Source organism: Xiphias gladius, chromosome 16, assembly GCF_016859285.1.
Source record: "Xiphias gladius isolate SHS-SW01 ecotype Sanya breed wild chromosome 16, ASM1685928v1, whole genome shotgun sequence".
Taxonomy (NCBI): Eukaryota; Metazoa; Chordata; class Actinopteri; order Istiophoriformes; family Xiphiidae; genus Xiphias; species Xiphias gladius.
In genome coordinates, this window is record NC_053415.1 from 22035072 (window position 1) to 22059688 (window position 24617).

General features: G+C 41.1%; 1 protein-coding gene and 1 long non-coding RNA gene across 11 annotated transcripts; one reads left to right on the plus strand and one right to left on the minus strand.

The window, feature by feature from the left end:
• Positions 1–578: 578 nt before the first annotated feature.
• Positions 579–4842, minus strand: LOC120801360. 2 transcript variants are annotated; one of them, XR_005709092.1, is made up of 3 exons: positions 4619–4842; positions 4435–4512; positions 579–1518 (listed from the first exon to the last, which is right to left on the minus strand). It is a non-coding gene; the product is annotated as an uncharacterized LOC120801360 (long non-coding RNA). The 2 variants fall into 2 exon arrangements; XR_005709091.1 differs by having other exon boundaries at positions 579–1489; positions 4619–4839.
• slc15a2 (solute carrier family 15 member 2) lies at positions 3627–24606 on the plus strand. Of its 9 annotated transcripts, none has more exons than XM_040148241.1 (22): positions 3627–3700; positions 5931–6018; positions 7019–7160; positions 7450–7542; positions 8035–8134; positions 10042–10132; positions 10225–10302; positions 11738–11820; positions 11978–12061; positions 12191–12280; positions 13511–13555; positions 13853–13888; positions 15441–15529; positions 16167–16248; positions 17706–17831; positions 18761–18925; positions 19334–19380; positions 19534–19641; positions 20941–21040; positions 21130–21273; positions 22135–22239; positions 22809–24606. In XM_040148241.1, the coding sequence occupies exons 1-22, from the start codon at positions 3692–3694 to the stop codon at positions 23013–23015; spliced, it is 2112 nt and encodes a 703-aa protein (XP_040004175.1). In that variant the 5' UTR covers positions 3627–3691; the 3' UTR covers positions 23016–24606. The 9 variants fall into 9 exon arrangements, with proteins under 9 accessions (XP_040004175.1, XP_040004179.1, XP_040004176.1 ...); XM_040148242.1 differs by lacking the exon at positions 3627–3700 and adding an exon at positions 4165–5708; XM_040148239.1 differs by lacking the exon at positions 3627–3700 and adding an exon at positions 4165–5337 and having other exon boundaries at positions 5540–6018.
• The last annotated feature ends 11 nt before the right edge of the window (positions 24607–24617 follow it).

The window sequence follows — 24617 nt, forward strand, 5'->3', positions numbered from 1 at the left end:
TAAATACAAACTGCCACTTTTAAGATGTAAAAATGCCCATGTGGGTGAAATTTGTCGTCCTGGTTGGAGTCCCTCCAATAGGGACCGAAGTCTGCGGAGGCCCCGCCGCCGTCCCCGCAGTGGCGTGCTCGGGTCTGGGTGGTGGAATATTAACTTTAAGGCAGCTTTAAGAGCATTGTCACAGAACCAAAACTTATTTGATTCTTTTTGATAATTTTTTCATTTCAGGTTGCAGAAATAGATGAGGCCCATTTTCCAAGAAACTTTATGAGCCACAAGGTGAGTTTGACTTACTTTAGAAAAATCCATATTTCTGTCTCTGAGCATAGAAATCCTCATCAATTTCTTTTTAAGGTTAGGGCTAGGGCTGCTTCCTTAATATATCCAGTTTTATATTTATCAGTTAACACATGTCAGTCATGTGTTTACCCTGGGGCTATTTGTCAATTGGGCAAATAAAAATGAATTTGCATCTAAATCCTGTTTTCGTCAGCCAAGCGCAAGGTGCAAAGCGAGTTGTTGGCCTCACCTATAACCGGAGAGACGAAGTCTGACTCAGGGTCATGACAGGAAACATTTATTTTTGGAAAAAAGAGAGAAACAGGACCTACACCGCAAGAGTTACATCATTTGTATGTCATAAACTCCTTATTGATGTGCTATTAGTCATTAAGTGCGAGAGTGAACTCTTGACCTTTGAAATCAGAACTTAAGGTCCACTTACTAGCTTTTTTCCAAGGCTTTCAACCACATTTCACAGTTGTCATCAGCATTTACAGTATTTACGAGTTTTGACCATATGCAGAATTTTTAAATTTGACTATTTTAGCACTTTTCATGCATCTTCATTTATTTGACAGCTATATTTACTAGTTAAACAAAAGATAATGATCAGTTTATAAAATATGAAGCGATGTTTCAGGTTACTGCACATTCTCTGTTGACTGTTTTAGACCAAAAAAATTTTGGTTGGCAGTTTGCAGAAATGGAACAGCGTATCGAGCATGGTGCAGGGGAAAAAAACAAACAAAACAAAAAACAGACAATATGATAATAATCAGTGTTCTGTGTTTTACCTGCCTGTGAGACAAACTTCCCCTTGGGAACAAAAAAGGTTAAGGGAGAATTTGATGGAAAAGCATGAAAATGAAGGAATAACACGGAAGAAAAAAAAGTAATCAGGCACTCGGCGACTTGGACTCACGTCCTTAGGATCGGTGAAATTCTGTCCACAGCCCTGGTCTTTGGCACTGTCGGCTGACAGCAGGCCGATGACCTTTGACCCCTTCCCCCTCATGCAGTGACCCGTCTGTGTTTCGGTGCTCACAGGCAGCAGAAGTTGACAGCTAATGTTTTTTCGTCCGGTCTCTCGTCCCGTGTTCCCTGCGTGGGTGTTGCATGTGATGTCATTCCAGTGCTCCGGTTTTTCCCTCTAGACCAGTGACCTGTGCATGGCCCCGCGCTACGGCACCTGAGAAATCTCCATCTGCTGATAAGGGTGCGATACAGTTGAAACCCCTGCAAAAAAAAATCCATTGTATTCTATTCTATTCTAATCTCAAACTATTTATGGTTAACTGTTCTGTGGTTTGCAGTTTGTACCAAAACAAGCTGGAGCAGCGAATGGAGGGGAAAACCTTGAATAAGTCACGCTGACTCAAATGGGGACCTGTGGATCCAGTAAATCACAGATATTGAATGTGTTTTTGGTTTCTGAATGAGCTGGCGTCAAGTAGTTCCCCTCCATAGAAGGGATCTAGTTCAAGTAGCATCGAGCAAAATGATGACGGTGTCGAAAAGGTTTAAATATACACAGAATGACAACCGGCAGTCAACTTTACCACTGCACAATTTGGATTTTCTTAAAAACAAAACAAAAACAAAACGTGCATTTTCCAGAATGCATCTTTAAGATTTACACTTACATGTGGCTATAATATAGGACTTCTTCACCGTTGCTTAAGTATTTCCATTTTCTGACGCGTCATACTTCTCCTCCACTACATTTTCAGGAAATAAAAAAAATCACACTTTTTAGTCAACAGCTCTCTGCACGAGTCGCATTGCAGATTTGTTGTCTGGTTTAGATTTTAACTAGAAAACATCGTCAGTTTTTAAAATACGATCAAATGTTTCAGGTTACCACTACACCTACACGACAGCGCAAGAAGCTCCTCAAATCAGCTTCACCCCAACCAACTGCACTGTGGTGTTCACGTTTACGTTTCGTAGTGGATCTGAATACTTCTCCCACCACCGGCTGCAACCGTTCACTTCTTTCATGGTCGAAGTTTAACCCATCAAATGCAAAAATAGTGGGGAAAAAAAAAGGCCCTTTCAGAAGTTACTGGTGCTCAGAATGGTGTATTCAAATTGCTTAATTTGGACTGACCCAGAAAAAGCTCAACCAGGGGGCATCCCAGACACCGACCCTGTAATTACAAACTTCCCCAGTCCCTCTGTTGCATGTCACCCCCCCCCCCCCAATAAAAAGGCAAAGAAACGCCCCTGTATGTTTAATAAAAACTGGTTAAGAATCAGATTTCAGGAGGTTTCATTTGGTACTTATACAACAACTTATACCACCATTAATTAAACTGTTACCTGATACTTTCTTGACCCTAAACGAAGTGTCTGAGGTGTATGTTTGTATATGCAGAGCTGTGTTCATAGAGGCCCTAGGTCAAAGGTCCTCAGAGGGTGCCTCACAGTTTGGGAAAGGAAGTTTACGCTTTGCGATCGAAACCATACGTTAGTGACAGTTTTTAGGAAAACAACTGCCTTATTTAAGAGTCGGTGAACAAGGCTGATTTTCAGAGTGGCTCATCGGCTTCACACCCTCTCACGAGCAGGTCTGCAGATGCTTGACTTGACGCTGTTCTTCTTTGTAATAAACCTTTATATGCAATCAAGACGGTGTCAGCGGAGTCTCCTTCATCCTCTTCACATCATCAACACCGTCAAATAAACTACATGTCCTTAACACCCTGCATGGTGATTGTTACGGTGTTATTTATATGCATTCATCAGAGTGTTTTGTGTTGTCCGTTACTCAGAGCCCACCAGCTTTAGATGACTAAAGAAGAGGATCTGTTTGCAGAATAAGAGGTGACCACGGTGAAACCACACACACACACACACACACACACACACACACACACACACACACAGTGTGAGGCAGTGCACGTTTCCCGTGGTGAATGAAAACACCCGCGGCGATGCCCTGGTAGTCGTTCTTGCCCAGTAAATGGGCGGCTTGGCCGGCACTTCCAGGCCAGTGTTACCCATCATCCCCCGGTCAGGTCTGCGGCGGTGAGCTCAACAATGACACCATTGTACAACCGGAGAAGCTGCTGCTCCGCTCCAGCGAACCCCCCCCCCCCTTCCCGCTGCACAGAGAGAGCTGGTTAAATACAAACTGCCACTTTTAAGATGTAAAAATGCCCATGTGGGTGAAATTTGTCGTCCTGGTTGGAGTCCCTCCAATAGGGACCGAAGTCTGCGGAGGGCCCCGCCGCCGTCCCCGCAGTGGCGTGCTCGGGTCTGGGTGGTGGAATATTAACTTTAAGGCAGCTTTAAGAGCATAAAGGGTCGAGGATTTACATTCGTGCCCTCAGAGAGCAGAACAGAGTGGGACGGACTTGGATGTCAGTCAGGAGCTCCCGATGCGGCTGTAAAGAAACAAAGCAACATGACTGAGGTAGGCGGAATATTAAGCAAAGTTGTTTTTTTTGTTTTGTTTTTATTTTTTTGTCCGGATAAACCGAGCAGGTTGTTTGGTTGTGCGTCTTGGGTTTTTTTTTCTTTTCTTTTCTTTTTTTTTTTTTTTTTTTTGTGTGTGAAAAGTTTTCCCTGAAACCATTTCAACCCAGCCGTCAAATTGCACCGCGTCTGGCCGGAACATACGCGTGGACACATGGGAGCGTTGGTAAAAGTCCGGCTCCGGATAGTGTTTTCTGTCCTCTCGACTCAAGCTGCAGAGCCGCGAGGCGTTTGCTCCGGTGGCCTTGTTCCCACCGGGACCGTCACCGTTAAGTCGAGAGAGAGAGGGGGGCGTGCGGCAGGCGCATCACCTCCGACTGCGAGGGGGCTGAAACGCACGCGGGCGACGGACGTTTGGAGGCAAAACAAACCCGTTTTCGTCAACCCCCCTAGAAAGGGGGGGGGGCTGTCTCTGCAGAATCCATGCACTTTAGTTTTTTATTCTGCCCGGGTTCTGAGATCCCTGTCCGCGGCTCATCCAGAGCGAGAGGGACACTCACAGACAAATACAAGACTTAAAGGTCAATGCAGCAGCTGCTCTGGAGCCGTGGTCGTATCACACGGTCTTCATCAGTCAGTGGAGTTTGCTCAGTTGTCTTTCATGACACATTTCCAAATTCTTTTTTTTCCCCCGAGCACTCTGTGAAGATCCTCTCGACTCTTTATATTTACCTCTGTTGTAGTGGGGCTGGAGACAGAAGTCTTAGAGACAGACATCCGAGACAAATGCGACCCAACGTGCTGAGATTGCTATGGACAGACAAGTGAGGAAGCATCGATCAAACCTATTTTCTTTGTTGTTGTTTTGTATCAGTATCTGCTGATAGTTGAGCGCGGATCCGATCCCAGTGCTCACCTTTGCCCGGATCCGAAATCTGGAGACGGCGCCTCGCTGTGTGAAACTCACTGGACTTATTTTTGTACTGCTGTAACCTGAGACCAGGGATCACCGTGGCACAACAAAACGGAATGACAGAGGGGGGACAGTGCGTTTTATAATGACACTTAGGGAGAGAGAAACTGTGTTCAATGCGGATCAGATCCGGTGCCGGATCGATTGCCTCCCCAGTTGCGAGGAAAAGTCCAACAAGTCGAACTTGAACGAGGCACAGATTGAAATTTTTTTTTAGCAGCAGAATTGTGCTCAAGTTTTAACAGTCTGAGAACACGAATCAGTATTATTTATATACCGGATCAAATAATCTGCGGTCTCATGACTTTTTAGATTAATGGGAATTGGTGAGCCGAGGTAATAACATGACAGGTTCCAGGAACCCAAACTTCAGGTTACTTGTTTTTGCCAAAGATATTCAGTCGCATGTTGACACAAAACAGAGGAAAGCAGCAAACGTTCTCCTCATGTTAGACATTCGTTTCTTGGTCGCTGACTTAAATGATTAATCATTCACACAAAAATTGTTGCCAGTTCATTTCTGTGGATGAACTAAGCGTCATTTCAGGCCTCGTGTACACACGGCCCTGACAAAATGTCATGCGTAACATCACACGTTTCATTTTTGGCACATGCCTGACGCTCTGTAAAATCTTTATCTGCAGAGAGACTACAGTTTGAAGGTAAATATGGTCGAGCTGAAAGTGTGATTTCTCCTAGAATACACAATGAGAATACACACATAAAGCACTAGTAGTACTAGTATTCGGTTAAATGTACTTCTACAGCAATGAAACAGATAAAAAAAAAAAAAGAAAACTCCTGAAATGTAAGTACAATAGATGAAAACTGATAATCTAGTAACTATAAACTATTAAATTACAGCTACCTGTCGTCTATCCCAGAATTATCGGAATACATTGGACGTTTTTGTGTTTTTTTTTTTCATTCTATCCTATGATCATATCAGAAGCCTCAAATTTGAGTGACTACTTTCAGTATTGTCTGTACAATGAGTAACTCGAGTATTTGATGAGGGATTGACCAACAGAAGGTATGCATCTTTCATTTCATTTCACGGCGAAAATATTCATCCACTCTCGGTTACAGGCGGTAAAAACCATCTATTGAATTCAGTTTTTGTTTACAATTGACTTAGAGAAAAGAGACGAGAATGGATTTAATGTCAGGGGGCGTTGTTTATTTAATTTCACATACTCAGTTTTGTTTAAACAGCGCTGATCCTCATCCAGTGAACAAACTTTGCCTCTTTCAGAAACTATGTGGAACAAATTACCCAGTCAGCATCTGCTTTGTGGTGGTGAATGAGTTCTGTGAACGCTTCTCCTACTATGGCATGAGAGGTATGCAAAAATTCTTTCTGTACAACATTTGGTAGTATACTCTCAAAAAAATAAATAAATAAAAAAGATAAAGTACATCCCAATGGAAATTGTCGCCATTTTCAACATATCTCTTTGATACAAGTGCCTACAGATAAAGGTGATATGCTTGAATGAAACCACGAGGAAAACTTTCTTTTTCAAGTCATTTATTCCACAAAAACATCAATAGATGTAAAATTCTTCTGTGGAAAAAGCAAGTACACCCTTGGCCTCGGAAGCTAGTTTATCCCCCCTTTAGCAGAAATAAACTTCCTGTAGGCGTTTTGCATAATTGTCCACCAGTCTCTGACATGGGCCTGCTGAAAATTTTGACCACTCTTCCATGCAAAATTCCTTCAGTTGCAAGATTTGTGGGGTTTTCTTGCGTGTACTGCAAGAACCCCCCCCCCCCAAACACTTCAATGTGATTCAGACTTTGGCTTTGTCTAGGCCATTCCACAACTCCAACGTCTTCTATTTTAGCCACGGAGATCTTTTTAAATCCCTTGCCAGACTCATAGGCATCCACACCCTTTTTTTTTTTTTTCTGGAGGCCCTTACGGCGCTCTTTAGTTCTTGGCATGATGATGCCACACACTTCAGTAGCAGGTGAACACCAGAACATAGAGGCTTAAATAGCACGGGTTCCATCTGCACTCCCCAAGGAGGTTCTAGTCATTGGCACCTAATCTGGAAAACCTGACTCTAATTTTATGGGTCTGAAGGTGTGACAAATGTGTTATAGTATGTCACCTTTATTATTAATAGGCCCTGTTTGCAAGGGGATCAAATGTTTGCTATTTCAAATATGTTGAAAGAGTCGACAGATTCCATGGGGGTACACAACAATTCTCAGTCACATTTGGAAGAGGCCTTGGAATAGGACAGGTTTTGTTGACGCGTAATGAGCCATTAGTCTTTTTGGGAGTGTTCTTCCCCTGCACTGGGTCACAGCTCATGCTTGTGTGTCGGTTCACAGCGGTGCTGACACTCTATTTCCTCAACTACCTCCACTGGGACAAGGACCTCTCCACCGCTGTCTACCACGCCTTCAGCAGCCTCTGCTACTTCACGCCCTTACTGGGAGCTATCATCGCTGACTCCTGGCTCGGAAAATTCAAGTGAGTCCCTGTCTCCGTTATCGCCGAATGCACTGACGGATCAGTCCACCCAAAATCACCGAACAGTGGTATCGAGCCGTGCAAATGGTTTTACGAATATGCGCAGGCGTTTTGAGATATGTGTCTCTGTCACCCCAATACAACGGAGGTAATGATCTCAGCTCGCAATACATCATTAACCTGGGAGCTTTGGGGATGAATCACCATACCGCCACTCACACAGGGATATTTGTACAATAATAAGAGTGCAGTTGAGTGGAAGTACGTAACCACAGTTTGCTCCCAACAGGACCATCATCTACCTCTCCATTGTCTATGTGATCGGCCATGTGGTCAAGTCGGTTGGAGCCATTCCCTCTATGGGAGACAGCAGTATGCACATGTGAGTTATCTGAAACCGATTCAGTCATTTTGATCAGGCACAATCATTGCATAGAACTCTTAGACAGAAGCCAAGGAGGTCTTTGTCATTACATTGGGCCATTTTCTTTCACTTTGAATCCCTCAGCATATCAGAGATGTGGGCAGTGAATCCGTTTTCTCCTGCAACTAATAATTATTTTCATTATGAATTCAACTTTTTTTCTTTTTGATTAATTGTTTAGTCTTTAAATGTTCCCAGAGCCCATGGTGAATAGTCAAAAAGACAAAGATATTCACTTTACAATAAAATAAAACAGAAAACAGCAAAAAAAAGAAAAAAAAAACATTTTTTGCTTGATAATTGACTTATACAATTAATTGAGCATCAAATTCTTGTTGGTTAAGAGTCAACTAATCAATTGATTGACTTATTTTTTCAGTACCATAGTTAATAGCGACTGCATGTCCATTGTGAATTTCCACTAGCATTGGCTGTGTTCTCCTGTTGCAGTGCTCTGTCCATGATAGGTCTGATACTCATAGCCCTCGGCACCGGAGGAATCAAGCCCTGCGTGGCAGCATTTGGAGGAGACCAGTTTGACGATGCGCACGTAAGGCACTGCACCTCTTTACTTTGAAGACATGAAAGTGGTGTAGCTTGTACTGTTTTTGTTTTGTCTTTAAAAGGACAAAATGAAGAAAACTAGCTATTCTGTGAAAGGAGTCAGTAACAGTCTTCTTTTTTTTTTTTTTTTTATATCCAGAAAAATCAATTCAACAGAAATCATTCAGGGTGTAAATGAATTTTCAAAGTACCATTGGTCGGTAATAGAAGACTTTGATTGGGTCACCAAGTGCAAAATGTTGTGAACTGAAGTGTTACACTCAATAAAAGAGCCTCCCTGTGATTCACCCTGGTGCCAGTACATTTCACGTGTTAGTTTTACAGAGAGTTTCTTCAGGTTTTCGGCAGTAAAACGAGACTAGGTCAATACCTAGGATGTGGCTTGACCGCCCTTTATCTGTTTGCTTCTCTCGTACTCTCTGTGCTCACACATACAGTATTTTAATACAGCCGAATTCCCAATAAAGCTGTACTTGTTTATATGTTTTTCTTTTTCTGTTGTCAGACAACGGAAAGAGTATGAAATAGTGACTGAAACGTGGCCCATTCAGACTACATGTTAACCAGCAGGTTTTTCCAAGCCATTTCAAAGCTGCCGCTCTGCGCTGCTAAAACTGCAATCTTATAAACGCCCATGCCGTCTGACAAAATCACCATTTCCATAAGTTAGACACAACAAGCTGTGCTGTGACTTTGGCTATATTTACTTATAAAATAATCACCCAGAGAGAAAGTTAGAGGCTCATTCACGTCTGTGTCAGTTGCCATGCGGTCAGTTGAATGAGCTGCATTGAGAGGTGTTCCCGTGGAGGGAAAGCCCGACCTCGTGCTCGCGGGGCAACAATTGTGACTCTCTTCTACGGAAAGTGGCTAAGTCTTGCCCACGGAGTCACTAGATTTGTTGCTAGGCGCTTTTGTGAAGAAAACTCACTAAAAGGGTGTGAAAAGTTTGTAAATCTGTTGAGAAAGGCACTAATTTGGCAACACTTCCTGTAAACAACCCGCTGATGATGCAATGGCAACCGTTTCTGCCAAATCAATTTGAAAGAGCAACGACCAATGGGGAAACTCCAACACTCGGCCAGCTGACCAATCGTGTAACTTTACCTTGCGCCCTCTGCCTCACTCGCTCACTCACAGACCTTTTTTCAGTTATAGGGCTGGATCCACGGTTGCAGTCCAGCCAAAAAAAGAACAAGTGGTGGTCAAAGCGTCTATAAAAATTTGGTACACGTTTATAGGAATAATACAAACAAAGCTTGAAATATTTAGGCGTGCGAAACCCTGTGTATGTGCTAGCTTTCACAAAAAACGTACGCGTGAGCAGTAATATGGTTCATTTTTACTTACATTACAACCTGCATCCATCAATATTTTGAATGTGAAATAAACTTACTATACTCTACCTTGTCCACCTACCTAAAAAAGTTTAATATCTAGCAGCTAAAGAGCCAGATATTTTTCTCGGGAGTTGGTGGGGAGCGAATCAGAGCTAAGGGGAGAGGGAATGACTTATCAGCCGAAAACAAACAAGGAGTAATAATGTTCATCAGTATATGCTGGATTTATAAATGGGTAAACATGGCAAACATGTCAGCCGTATGAACTATACAAGTTGTCAGTGTATCTGTCAGCTTGTTTTTCTGCCTCCTAGTGACCAAAAGTAGATGAATGCAGCTTTAATTTAGGATATCCGGAGTAGAACATTTAAGTAAAAATGGGTTAAAAATGGATCACACAAATTTCTATGGCACAAGAATTGCTTAATATCCGTTATCCGTACATTATTCAAAGTTTTCAGAAAATAATAACCTTAATAGTGACTTACACATTGTAAGACGTAGTATTCGCCAAAAACCAGGCAAAAAATGTTCTCCTGATTATCACCTCCAGGTCAACGAGAGGCAGAAATTCTTCTCCATTTTCTACATGTCAGTCAACGCAGGGAGTCTCTTGTCGACTGTGATTACACCAATACTGAGAAGTGAGAATTCACAGTCTTGATGTTCAATACATGATATGAACCCAATGAGGTCCGCTGTGTCGATGCCGTTAACGCTGGGCTTGCTCCTGCAGGTGACGTGCAGTGTTTCGGCGGCGACTGCTACGCTCTGGCCTTTGGGGTTCCTGCAGCTCTGATGATCGTGGCCATCGGTGAGTGTTCATCCACCTGCAACATCCACACCAGATGTAATCCACATCCTAGTGAAAGTTTGGACGGTGACCGCATTGCTCTCTCCCGTCCCAGAGCCTGACTGATGTAGAGTCAGGCCGTTAACTACGGATCTGCAAATGTAAAAGACTATGATAATGACGTTAAACCATTTTCCTTTTTATGCCAGCCCACTGGCTTTGGTGATCCCCCAAGTTTGTTATCTTGCACCGTCATGAGGCTGACATTTGTGGCTTTGAGTGAGATGTTGAAATAACTATTTGATTGACACGAAATTTGCTTCAGACATTCATGTCTCCCCCTCGGGTTGAATTGTAATCACTTTGGTGACCCCCAGACTTTTCATCTAGCACCATCATCAGGTCAAAATTTAAATTTGTCCAATACCTTGGTTTATGACCAAAAAGCTGCAAAACTAATGACGTTCCCATCAGCCTCTGCTGTACTTTGTGTTTTGTGCTAATGAACTAATATTAGCATGCTAGCTGAGATACGATTCCTAGGCAGGATATTTTACATTTATACGTTTAAGGGCACCGTTAAAAAGAAAATTAGTAACAGTGAATAGACGAGACGACAAGATGGCAGTAAATTTTGAGCTGTAACTTACACTGGAAATCACATCATTATGATTAATCCCAGAACTTTCAACTGTATCACACTGACTTCATCACCAATTTCCCGGAACCTGCTCATTTCACTGATCCATCTCTGTTTGGTCAAACTATTTTAAATTTTAATTGAGATAAATAAGGATAAAAATAGACGGTCTATAAAACATTTATTTTTCAGGCTGCAGTGTAATTCCCCAGTTTAAACATTTTAACTATCAGTGTCCCAATCAACTGTCCCGTTTCAGACTCTAAGCGTGGTTCAGGCTGCGGTCTGCATGCTGAGAACATGTTTGTACAGTATGAAGTCCAGGTTTTGACAGGCTGGGCTTCCTGTTGATCAAGGCCCCTCCACACACATCCTGACAGTCAGTTCTCTCTGCCTCTGAAGCCCCCGTCACCACTGATCCCTGTGCGATTAATGCTCGGCTGACCACACACTCTGTGAAAACAAACAGTGCTTTTAGTACCGGAGAGGCCATGGGCAGATCACGGTGAGGGAGGGACAAAGTAGGGGCCTTCAGTTTTGAGAGGCCTGAAGTGTGTTTACAACATGTTGGAATTTCTTACCCTGAACCATTCATAAGCAGCTGTAAAAGGGCCAAAACATCCTTAAAAGGTAAACTAACCGTTAGATTCTTCTCTTTTGTCTGTAATGTACCTTATCTTAAGTAGTGGAATTATGACGGTAAACTGATAGGAGGCAAATAGAACAATTGCATCCACAGCAGCCGAGCCATATCCAATCTAAGCCGTTGTCTTCACTTCTTTGGTTCCACTCTAATTCTCCATTCATCTTGTGCAGTTGTGTTTATTGCTGGCAGTGGTCTGTACAAGATGTGTCCTTCCCGGGGAAACGTCCTGTTGGAAGTCTGCAATTGCATCGGAGTGAGTCATTTCGCAGTTGTCCCCAGTCATAAAAGATGATTTATTTAAGTATTTTTCTTTCAAGAATCCTTTTGTTGCTGTAATGAATGTAATGAATTTTAACGCTGTTTCTGTCAACTTTTCAATTTTCGTTTCTGTTATTTACTTTTACCTGCAGTTTGCCATCAAAAACCGCTGGAAGAGCTCAAACTATATCCCTAAGAAGAAGCATTGGCTGGACTGGGCTGAGGAGAAGTACTCGGTAACAAAAGGACTACCGTAAACACTTAACAACACTCGTTTCTGTCCGAGAGTCTTCTAAGAGGATTGAATTGAAAAAGTCAAAAGTGTATCAATAATCCATCCGGTCTGTGGGTTTGTGTGTTAACAGAAGCGTCTGATCCAGGAGATTAAGATGGTGCTGCGGGTTTTGGTGCTCTTTATCCCGCTGCCAATGTTCTGGGCTCTGTTCGATCAGCAGGTACGTGAAGACAAAAGACTTATGAACTGTCAGAAACGAGAGCTCGTCTTTTAAATGTGTCCCAGCTCCATAATTCATACACCATGTACAAAAGTTGAGTGCACAGAAAAAGTCGAAAGAGGCTCTAGGGCTGGCAATGGCGGCCTGTCGGTCCGCCACTTTGGTCGTACCTGCAAAACTAATGATAACTAAACTCTTAAGCAGCCTCTTGGAAGTTACTGGTCCCAGTTAAATAAATCTGATACACAACCCCCAGTAAAACAGCTAATTGTGGCTTTTAGGTTCAATTTTTGCACAGATTAAAGATGAGACAAGATAAAACTTTCCGAGCTTTAGAGGTGCTGGGAGGCAGATTTTATTACCGCTGGATGGAGCAAGGCCGGCTGTGTCCAACGGCTGTTTTCCAGTCCTCATCCTGAGTAACAAGGTGCTTCGCAAAATGCGGTACCATACAGTACAGGTGCAAAAATAGCAAAACATTACAAGAACATCAGACATAGAAAACTGGGATTTCAAGATGGGAGAGAGATAAAAACAAAGAAAAAAATATATAATTTTAATGATGCTATAATCACATAAATATTGTAGACACAGGGACTTTAAGTATAATTCATTTTGCTGTTTTTAGGATGTAATGTGTATCTTGGACACAGCTAAAATTGTCTGTAATTTGGAATAACAGAAATCATTTCTCGTGACTTTTAATTTGACTTCTGCTTAAATCCCTCTTGACCTACATGTCGGATGTTAAATGCTTTATAGTTTTATTGCAGCGACATCTTAGCTTTACTGACTAAATATTACGAAGAAGGCATTATTGAGTTTCTCCTATTAAATCGAGCATCATGTTCAATTCTTGTGGATTGTACATACACGACCGGTCTCTTCAGTCAGCACGAGGTCAATGTCTGCTGTCATAGCTTTCTTATACAGTCCCATAACTACCTGTTATCTTCCCTTCTCAACTCAATCATCTGATTATTCTCAAAGCCACGTTCAACATTCCCAATTTCATCCTTTCTGAACTCGTTGTTCATTTTCCCGAACTCATTCTTCATTTAAAACGAACCCCCGTCTTTTCCGAAAGGTGTGTCAAATGTTTGCCAGTTCTTAATAATTATCCTCTCCCGGAAAAGAAACAAAATGAGTCTTCTGGGTTCATTTTGCTAAGCTAACAGTGAAGCCGTTGCCTGAAAATGCAGTGACAGTCGGTGTTTTTCTTTATTGCAGGGTTCCCGCTGGACGCTTCAAGCCACGATGATGAACATGTCTTTTGTAAGAGTTTCCTGAAATCAAATAACGCCGGTGTCAAAATTTCAAAAAGCTGATGACATCCTTTATTATTGCACTTTGCACCCATCAGTGGGTGGGTTGTGATATTCATCTGATCGCACAAAATGTCCCGTGAAACAGATCTTGCCTTTGTGAGGGAGTCGTTACAATTTGTCATTTTATTTCAGTAAATTCCCTTGTTTATGGCCTAAGTAAATCATGAACTCAACTGGTTTTATATTTATGAAGTTAAAGTTTAAGTGGCTGTCCTGTTTAGCTGAAATCATGTTTTTATTATAGGGAGATTACTTCATTATTAAGCCGGACCAAATGCAGGTATGTGTAGCTCCTCCTGATTTAACATCTTAAAATCCAGTTCTCCCCTTATACCCCCCCCCCCCCCTTTGTCTGAGAGTATTTAATATATTCTGTACTCTGAAGCTTCATGATGAGGTTCCAAGCTCATTCTTGATCTTGGAAACAGCTACTTTAGCAGCTGTTTTGTAGCTTTCAATCATATCATATGAACAATAATCATATCACTGGGTTTTTGGGTATCATGGAATTGCAGCTGTATAATCTCAGTATCTTTCTGAGCACTCTAGGGATACTTGTACTGTAACATACCCGGTTACCAGAGGAACTTACAAAGAAGCTGCGATGAAGCAAAGAACCATTTTTTGGAGTTTGCGTGTGCTCGGTGCAACTCCTACTTGTGTTGTTTCACCTGTGCGGAGCAGTGGTTAAACCACTGACCAGAACTACACTGCACCCTGTAAGTATTTGGACAGTGATTCATTTAAAATCCAATGTCCTGGAGTACAGAGTTTAAAAAAAAAAATAAAAATGCAATAGCGCTGTAGAAAAGTTAACAAAAGAATGGATATCTACTACTTGTAAAACAAAAACTAAATTCTCACCCGAGCTGTGTATTTTTCAAAGTGCAAAAAACACGAGATGTCCTCTATGGAATGACAGGTTATTGTTTTCTTCACTCATTTAAAAAGCACTTTTTGAAAGACTGGAATTTATGGCGTGGGTGTGCGCGGGTGAGGTCTAGTCCTAAAAAAGAGCTTATGAGGTTACAGGCTTTTAAATCCACATCAGCCCTTTTTATATACAGTCCAAAATTTAAAATAAATAAATAGGACAAGTTCAAATGAACAGGAATGAAGGCATCCTGTTCTTGACGTCTTCAACCCACAGACACCCGCAGACACTGGGTATCTCTCCTGTGAGGTCCGGCACGGCTTGTACTGCAGCCATCTTCACGTCCTGTGGTCTGTACGGTTTGTAGCCGGTGAAAACCGCGGTCAGTTGGTACTGGCGTTATGCGACCGGTCATTTATGACCGTGAAGTCACGTTCTGGATCAGTGTCATCCTAAAGTTGGGGAGCAGCCCAGTTGTTCTAGCATGGATGGAAACACCCTCCAACAGCCCTAAAGCTCAAAGTCAGCCCTGTTACCTCGTAGGCATTCACCTCAAATCTAGTGTGTCTAGCCGAGTACAACACAATCATGTGTCACTGTCCAAATACTTATTGACTGTGGTGTATATTTGAGTTACACTTAAAATGAAAAACCTGCCCCCTCCAGCCAAAAACAAGTCATTTTCATGTTTGTTCACTTTTGATGAAAACACACACCGGTGTGCCACATCACAGACAGCTGATGTTTGACTTGGTGAGTGATGCTGTCAGTCTCATGAAAAGGCTTTTATAGCTGTTTATTACAGCCATCTTTGCCTTCTCTTTACTGGTTAAATCGTATTAGAATCTGTGTTAATGTCTTTATTCTTGTGTAACTCAAACCTTTATGATTTTATGGGTTTTAGTCAGCTTTTATGGAGTCATTTAAAAGCAAGTTTTTCTCTCCCCCTCACCTTTAGATGTTGAATGCTCTGCTGATTCTTCTCTTTGTGCCCATCTTTGACCTCATCGTATATCCGCTCGTTGGCCTCTGCAGAATCCACGTCACGTGAGTAGAAGCCTGTTGTTTTGGATACTCCCGTCTTTATTGCAGACATGAGCGTTTAAGAAGCCTCTTAAGCTTGGAAAATGACCTTACATGTATATCCCAGTGATAAGCCTCAGGACTGAAAATAGTTCGCGAATGAAGGAAATGTCCGTGCACACGTACACAAACATAGTATACATTTTCAAATGTAAATGTGATGTGTGGGCCCTTCACGTATGTGGAGCACTCGGCAATTTTCACAGTTTACTGCAACACACAAGCTTTGCTTTGTAGAATAAAGGATCACATTTCAGTGCTTAATTCTCAGGAAAAGACAGTTAAAACTACTTTCAAAAGTACAAATGTGGTTTCACGTGTACAAATAGCACAGAGCTCTTTCATAATTACTGATTTTATCCATATTTTTTTAATAGAATAGCTCAGGTTGTAAAGGAAACATTTGCAACAGATGGCAAAACAATCGTCGAGGCAGTCTCTTATCAGGCAGATCAGCGAGGACAATGATGTGGAAATCACTCTTCTGATTTATAAAGTGATAAAGCCTGACTTTCAGAACGGTAAACGCGCACTGGGGCTACGGCCATGAAGGGTTTCATAAAAGTAATGACTGTCTGTCACCGACTCCCTCTGCCTTCAGGCCTCTAAGGAAAATGTCCACAGGGATGATTTTTGCAGCGCTGGCCTTTGGATTGGCCGCACTGGTGGAGATGAACGTTGTGGTACGTATGAGCAGCAGTCGTGAATTTTGCCTCTTGTTACAGAAGCAAAGAGACCCTCACCACAACCCTTGCTTACTTACACACGGTGGATTACCTGCATGCATGAACACCCAGCCAGAAAACGTGAAAATACCTGCACACAGACTGTCTGTGTTAAATAAATCCAGAGTTCCTATGCATCCGGGGAGAACTGGAATTCTTTAATGCAGCTTCCCAGTCCTGGAAGAGAGCAACACTGACCGACCTGTCCTGCAAGACACTGAGCTGTCTTACAGTTAGGTCGTTATATAAAGTGTCACTAGCCCCCGAATTTATTTTTGTCCGTTGTCTCATACTGTAGCAGCTGGCAGCTGATACTCGAGCTGTCTTCAGAAGGTAAATTTGTCTTCATGAGGTAAATTTGAGATCAGCTGGGCAGCTTCCAGTTATGTACTGGCTGGAGGGATGGCAGCGTTGGTCGGTCAGTTGGTCTTTGCTCCAGGCTGAAATATTTCAACCTCTATGAGTTGGATAACCAGTTGAGAGTTGTAAAAAGTTACCCCCTTATCCCCTTACCTCTAATTTCACGCCCTCATGGGGTCAAAACGTTAATATGTCCAATCCCTTGGCTTATGACGAAATATCTGAAAAACTGACGCCATTCTCATCAGCCTCAGCTTTACTTTACTGTTTAATACTAATAAGCAAATGTTAGCGTACCAAAAGGCTAATATGGTAAACATACCTCCTTAATATCAGCATGCTAGCTTTATCATTGGGAGTTAGCATCCTGATGTTAGCATTCAGCTCAAAGCACAAAGCATCTTAGTCTTGTTAAGCTTATGTGTCGCTATGAAAACTTATAATTATATAATCATCCTGGCCAAATTTCTCTCCATATACAATATTATTCTCATGCCTATTGAAATAAGATGTAAATATCTCAAAGTATATATATATATATTCTCCTGAGCAATGGATGCTTTGTCCATTGTTTCTGCTAACAAAATGCGTTTTCCACCCCCTGCCATAATACATGTGCATGTGTATGGTCTATTTTAATCCCGCTGTAATGCTTTCAATATACCCAAGAAAGTTGAGAGCTCCATGAACCATAAAAGGTGGTTAATAAGTCTTGGTACTATAATTCAATTCAATTCAATTCAATTCAATTCAATTCAATTCCAATTTTATTTATATGGCGCCAAATCATAACAGAGGTTATCTCAGGGAGCTTCTCATATAGAGCAGGTCTAAACCATACTCTTTAAAGTTATATTTACAGAGACCCAACATTCCCACATGAGCAAGCACTTGGCGACAGCGGCAAGGAAAAAAATCCCTTTTAACAGGTAGAAACCTTGAACAGAACCCGGCCCATGGTGGGCGGCTGTCTGCCTCTCTATAATACTAATTTTAAGACTGTGTTCTCTGATATTCATCGGTATGTTGCTCTAATTTCCTTCTCCGTCCGCTAGAAAACAGTGGTGGCTCCTGCACCTGCAGGGAAAAGTCTCCTACACGCCATTAACATGGCAAAAGGTAATGTCACTGTGAAGATCCCTGGCGGCAGCTGGTTTCCGGAGCAGATCCAGTACCTTGAGGTAATCAGACGATAACAACTTTTTATACTGTTCAGTGCGGATGCAGGGCAGCTCAAAGGTCACAGTGACCAGGCTTTCGTAAAATTCTGGGTTGTTTTGTCTGCTTTTTGCATACCACACATAAGTCAGGATTGCAGACTCTAACTTTACCAGAGGTCTGAGAGCGTGGGAGAATGTGTTTGCCGTGTGAGAAAGCACTGACCTGTGCAGGGTTTTTCACCCCTTTCACTCAGTAATATTAGCTTCATTTAACCACTGAGATTAAACATTTGTTTTGCAGAAGTGTGTCCTTACAGAGACAGCAATAGAGCAGAAGTTAGAGAACATATGAAACAGATTTGTTGTATAATGTGTAAAACATTGAAGAGAATAAGCAGGAATCAACTAAGACATATAAGATCCGAAGGATAATGTGAAACTAGGAGCATGCAGTGTACCGCAACACTACAAAAATGCACAGCAATTAACAGGGTACACAAAAGCCTGAAGGTATCGATGTCTGTACACTGTTTTCTCAAAATGAAGCCCTCAAGACATTTAAAACTCATTTTGTCTGTTTTAACAGCTCGCATTTACATTTTAATGAAGCCACCAAGCTAAAGTTGTGTTCTCCAGCTACTGTCGGAGCTTCCAGCTACTCTACGGGAACATTTTAGAGATCAGGACACTGTTTTCTTTCTTTCCTCTGTCCATGGCTAATTTTGCAACTTCACTCTACGAAATATGTAATATGAGGCTTATGGTTCTGTTTCCTGAACAATATTAATAAATGCATCTTTAAAAACTGTTTTTAAGTTCAAAGCTCAGCAGTGAAAAAAGTGTCTATCTTCTAATACTTAGTGATGTATTAGAGTTTTTTTTTTTTTTTTTCAAACAGTGAAGATTTTGTAAAGAACATGAACATTAACTCCCCGGTCCCTCTGTATCAGGCCGGGCCTAACTACGAAACACTTCTACTGGGGGAGTCCAAAAAGGAACTGATGATTCAAGTCACCTTCAAAGGAAACACCTCAGAGTGTAACCAGACCTTTGAAGAACAAAAGGCCTACAGTCTCATCTTCTACTCCGAAACTACTGGAATCCAGTGCAAACTTGTGAGTGTCCCTGAAAATTGGTTCCAAATCTTTTTTTTTTCAATAGAATTAAATATTAATGACTAGATAAGCAACAGCTAAAGTTAGTTTCATAAAGAAGAACCTCGGGGAGTATTTATGACGAGAGCTTAAAACTCCAAAACTCAGTTCATCTAATTCATCAGGACTGTGTGGTTATGATGTGATCTAACATTTAACAGTCCTCCTCGAAATTAGTATTAGTATTAAACCGTCTGGATAATGAGTGCTGCTCTTTAGGGAAACTTGCATAAGACATTAAAGTCAAAATGTTTGCAAGATCTGTTTTTTCAAAAATCAAAAAACTTCACAAATTAGTTGAGGCGAGAACGGATTCTGATGTTATTGATAGAAACTTCCTTGACATGGCTGTGTTTATTCATCACCCAGGTGGAGGACAACATAGAGAAAAGTGAAGATGGGAATCCTTTTCTGAGGTAATGTTAAAATGTTTAACGTCAGGGGTTAAGACTCCTTTTTATACCTCCACCGTAAAACATTGAAATTCAAAATAAAAGTTTCCTCGTAGCTCAACTTAATTAGCTTGATTAATAGGTTATGTTTGATCATCATGAATTCAAATTTAACAGGTTCCTCAACACACAGCCAGAAGCCGTGAACGTAACTTTTGGAGATGTGACTTTCCATGTGCCATCTGGTTACACCATGACTACTAACAAGACTGTGGATCGGGGAGAGTGAGTACAACTGGTCGGGGGCGGGGGGGTCTAAACCAGTATAAAGAGGTCAACGCCTGTCTAGGCATTTGTTTCACTAGCTTCTGTGAATCACTGCAACCTCACAATGACGATTTCTTTCTCTGGCCCCTCTGAAGAAGTGAAACGTGTTCCTGAGATTTGCCATCGGTGTTCTGAGATGAATAAGTATCCACGATAGTAAATTGCTTTTGGAGGTTGAGAACAAAAATTTGCTGTTATTACAGCTTTGTCTGAATGAGCCGTTGCCACTCACTTAGCCTTTGCAACGGTCTACCGCTTATGGGAAATGGTGTGCATTTCTGAAAATAGAAATATTAAAGGCGCTATATTTTTTAATAATAACAATGAATCAAACTGCTATATGCAATGTGAAAAGGGGTTGCTAGTGTTGATGACCTCTGAGATAATTATTACATGACTCTGCTGCTCCCTTCTGCTCTACAGAGCTTTATATCGTCTTTTACCTCCTTGCTTTGGTTTTTCAGGCCCACAACTTTACTGTTCTGCTTCACTCTCACCGCTCTCACAGTGTTGTTTTCGGGCCGCGGCGGGCAGTTGTTCCCACTTGAAAAGGCTCTAAAAAGTCAACACCTGCCCAGCACCAAAGAGCACACAGACAGAGTCGGAGACTTAGCTGGTTAAGAAGGTGGAACATCTAACAGCTACTGAGCCAGATATTTTCCTTGGGAGTTGGTAGAGACCAAAACACGAAAGGGAGAATGAATATTGGATTTACATTCATCAGGTGGACACAAACACAACCCCAAATGAATGTGTAAATAGACAACTGTTTCTCAACAAGTTCCCCATATCAACTTAAAAGATTGGTATGCCCCCTAAAAAATATTTTAGTTAGTTATTTCAGGTTTATATACACACGGGGAGATATTACATCATTTTTATTTATTAAATTACCATACTCGACAAACTGAATGAACTTTATCACATGCTGTTAGGTAGGATTATGTTCCAAGACTGAATTATTCGTAATTTGCATCAAAACAAACTTCGGTGTGATTTTGAATGAGGTTTTCTTACTTCTGAAACGGGGTCTGGAGGTTCTGGTTTCACTTTGGCTCCCTACAGTGTTGGGGAAGATTCTTGCTTCACCACTTTACGTTACTTTACTACAAGACGATCTGTGTCATTCACAATTCACTGATTTGATGTGTGATATACTCTTAACTCAACGCAGACGGGTACATAGCTAGTCAAACCGCGTGTTTTTGTTCTTTTCTAATTCATGTCATCCTTTGTCTACCTCCTGCCTCTGGGTAGATACCCAGTTGTCGGGTGCTGCTTGCATTCAGGGAAGTGCTCTAATCTTAACCTGGGCCTGCTGGACTTCGGAGCTTCCTACACCGTCATACTCATTCAGGTCAGGATGCTTGTCGTACGAATAGCATTTTATATCAACATTTCAAAAGTTATCCATACTCATGATGCCATCTCTGTGCGCTTTCTCAGGAATCGGGTAAAATTGTGGCTCACAAGATAGAGAATGTGAAAGCCAACGATGTGCACATTGCCTGGCAGATCCCACAGTACATCCTCATAACTGTGGGAGAGGTCATGTTCTCCATTACGGGCGTGGAGTTCTCCTACTCACAGGTTTGTAATTATACTCAATAACTTGAAATGGAGCAGTGACTCCGTAGTCTTTAGATTTCAAAGACTGACTTCACTCTGCTGCTGAGGAAAATCAATTTCACAGTCTGAACCTCTGATAGTTGTGATATGCTGCTTTCCCCGATCAGTGCTAGTCAAGGCTTTTTCTAATGGATTCCAAGACCCACCCAATTTCACAGCAAAAAAAAAGAAAAAAAAAAAAAGAAAAGGTTTCAAAACATCCATAGAAATTTAGCAAAACACTATTGCAGCGTAATTCATGTTTCCACAATCGATTTGCATAATCAGTATGTTCCAAACATTAACATTTTCCCCAAAATATGGCTAAATATTTATACATATGGTAATTTAGCAAAAAAAAAAGTGAAGTGAAGAAAAGCATTATGCTACTGGAGTAGCTGGAGAAGTTTCTATGGACATTTTGATACTTTTTTTTTCACCATGAAACTTGATTGCCTGTGGAATCCATTAAAACCACCCAAAATCTTGACTGCAGTTGCTTTTTTTTTAACCATTCAAACTTACAAGGACTGAGTGTTTGATAGTCGAATGATGGTTTTTGGAGGAGTAGTCCTTTTAAAGATCCCATGAAAGCGGTAGTCCATCGGTAGTGCCTGTTCTGTTAAATTGAACTGCTTTTCTCTCTGTGACTTTTAGCCGATTGCTTTACCCTTAAGATTGTTTGATGTCTCACCCCCAAAATCCTTTAAGAAAAAGAAATATATCTAAATATATATAATATAAATGATCACATTTCATTAAACCTTTAAAGATTTGTACCCCGGGTTGCTTGTTGCTTGTTGTCTTCATTCTTTACTAACACTGGACCTCCCTTCCCTCCAGGCTCCAGCCACCATGAAGTCAGTCTTGCAGGCCGGCTGGCTGCTCACTGTGGCATTCGGGAACATGATAGTGCTGATCGTGGCAGAGGGTGCGGGACTGGAACAGGTACGACTTCATGGGGTAATATGGGAGACCTTATAACCATTTACAAAATATAAGGAAGGGCGGTGAACGAACCCAAACCACAGTCGCCAACCGTTTGTATGGAACACTTTTAATGCTGAAATATTACTTAACGTTGTGGAACAGTAAACTTTTTCTAAAGTTTCAGTTCACCTAAATTACAGAAGGACACATTTCTCACTAGAGGTACCCAGCCATGCAGATAGTTTTCTTTTTATCTACCAAAGATATCTTTTTCACCCCAACACAATGAAGGTGAACTTCCTTTTGCTTGGCAGTGTGTTTTTTTCCTTCTAATGATCAGACTGGAGGTTATAACTCTCACCTTTTTTAATCCCTGTATCGCTTCTAATCATTATATCAAGTTCAATTGTGACATTTAATTCTATAAGACGCCTTTTTATTACTTTGTCTTAACTAAAGTGCACATCTACAACTACAATGTTACAAGCATTTTTCATTGTTTCTCTAGAGTTCAGCGAACGTCAACAGTGAATTGAATCTTTCTCCACCCAGTACAGTTCGTGTACTAACCGTATTTGTTGTCATAGTGGAAAGAGTTCCTGCTGTTTGCCATACTGCTGTTTGGCGTCTGCATCATCTTCTCCATCATGTCCTACTTCTACACCTACGTTGACCCTGATGACCTGGACAAGATCAACCTGGAGGATTTAGGGAAGGAGGAAGAGGATGACGACGACATGAAGAAAGATTCTCACATACACCTGAACAAAATGGAGAAAAGCACCAGATTATAGTCATTGGATGAGTTGGAAAAGCAGCCATCATGAGGAAGTACCCTGTTTTCATTCAGCCCCTTTTAATTTTTTCATGTTTCCTGTTTTAAGGTACTTTTTTCTAGCTCTTAGCTCTAAGATTTCTGACCGTGGGATATTTCTTGTGGTTGCAAGTCCAGTGCTTGTTTGTGACATAAGTTTAATATATTCTGTGAAACATTTAACACTCCAGTCACTTCTAGATTCATAACCAGGGTACAGGAATGAATTTTTCTGAATGAGACTGAGTAAGTGACATGTTTAAAATAGGCAAAATACTGTGTGATTTACCTCGCTGTGATCAATAGTCTTACTACAATTGAATGTTAGATATTATATGCGGTATATATATTTGTTGCATATTGTCAACATGTCAACATTTTATGTTCTGTGACACTAAATAATAATCATAACCTATACTGTCTTTGACAGAACATATTGGAGCAGTGGTTAAGTTTACATTGTGTGACTATAAAATGATATTAAAGGACAATAGTTACTGGAGGTTTTGTACTTTATAAGTCAATAATTAAAAATTTGGCATATGTAACATTATGTCTAACCATTTTCCATAGCATACCTAATTTTTTTCATTGGTTTTCCGCCATAAAAGGGAACCGCTGGAACGCCACATAAAAATCACTGATATGTTTTATGCGTGACAATGAACATGGGTAGCCTTTATTTTTTGTTTGTGATTTACCTTACTTGTCCTTCCGTTGCAAGCAGGAATTTTTATGACTCTGCTTGTTGACTTGACAACTTAGATTAGTATCTGGCAGCAAACTTTCAGTGCAGGAAAGAGCCCAATCCGTATTATTTAAGTCGCAAAGGCTTTTTTTATTATCGATCTTCCGGTTTTGTTGTCTGAAAAAAACGAAGCTTGTCATTGTCAAAGGTCTGATGTAACAGAGTTCTTTAAGAAGAAGTACAGTGCCTACTTGCAACTTCACTGCCCCAGAGTTTAAAAATAGCAGGGGGAAGGTTCCCTGTGATGGACTGACTTACGCAGGCAAGTTTCAAGTTTCTGCAAGCTGAACTGAAACTGCTTATTGCCTAGCAGGTGGGAAATCTAAAAATTAGAAAAGAAAAAGAAAAATAGTCACTATTATACTGTTTATTTTTCAGTTTTGGAAAGTACTATACTTACCCTTTTCACCTAAGACATTTTGACATGTGACAGTAGGCAAAGTACAGGTGTAAATAATAAAATGAATGATGGCTGAATTCCATTTAGCTGCTTCAGTGTCAGGGTCCTGGCGTTGGTTATGCTGCTTCACTGTTACACTGTCATGATTTACTGGGACACTTGAATAGCATAGAGCCATTGTTCATGTTGTTAGCAACACCAGTGCACTTCCTACTATAAGTCAAAATGTCTGCTGTGAGAAAGGCCTATTGAAATGTATTGTATATGTGATTTGTTTATGTGCTGAAACATGCAAAACCAACTGTTTGGTCCTTTAAAGTCACTAAATACTTGATGGAAACTTTTTATTCAGGGAAATATATAAATTGTGCTGCTCCTAATTAACTTCTGGAAGTAGACTGCTGTGATACTGAAACTTGTTTTTTGCTGTTAGA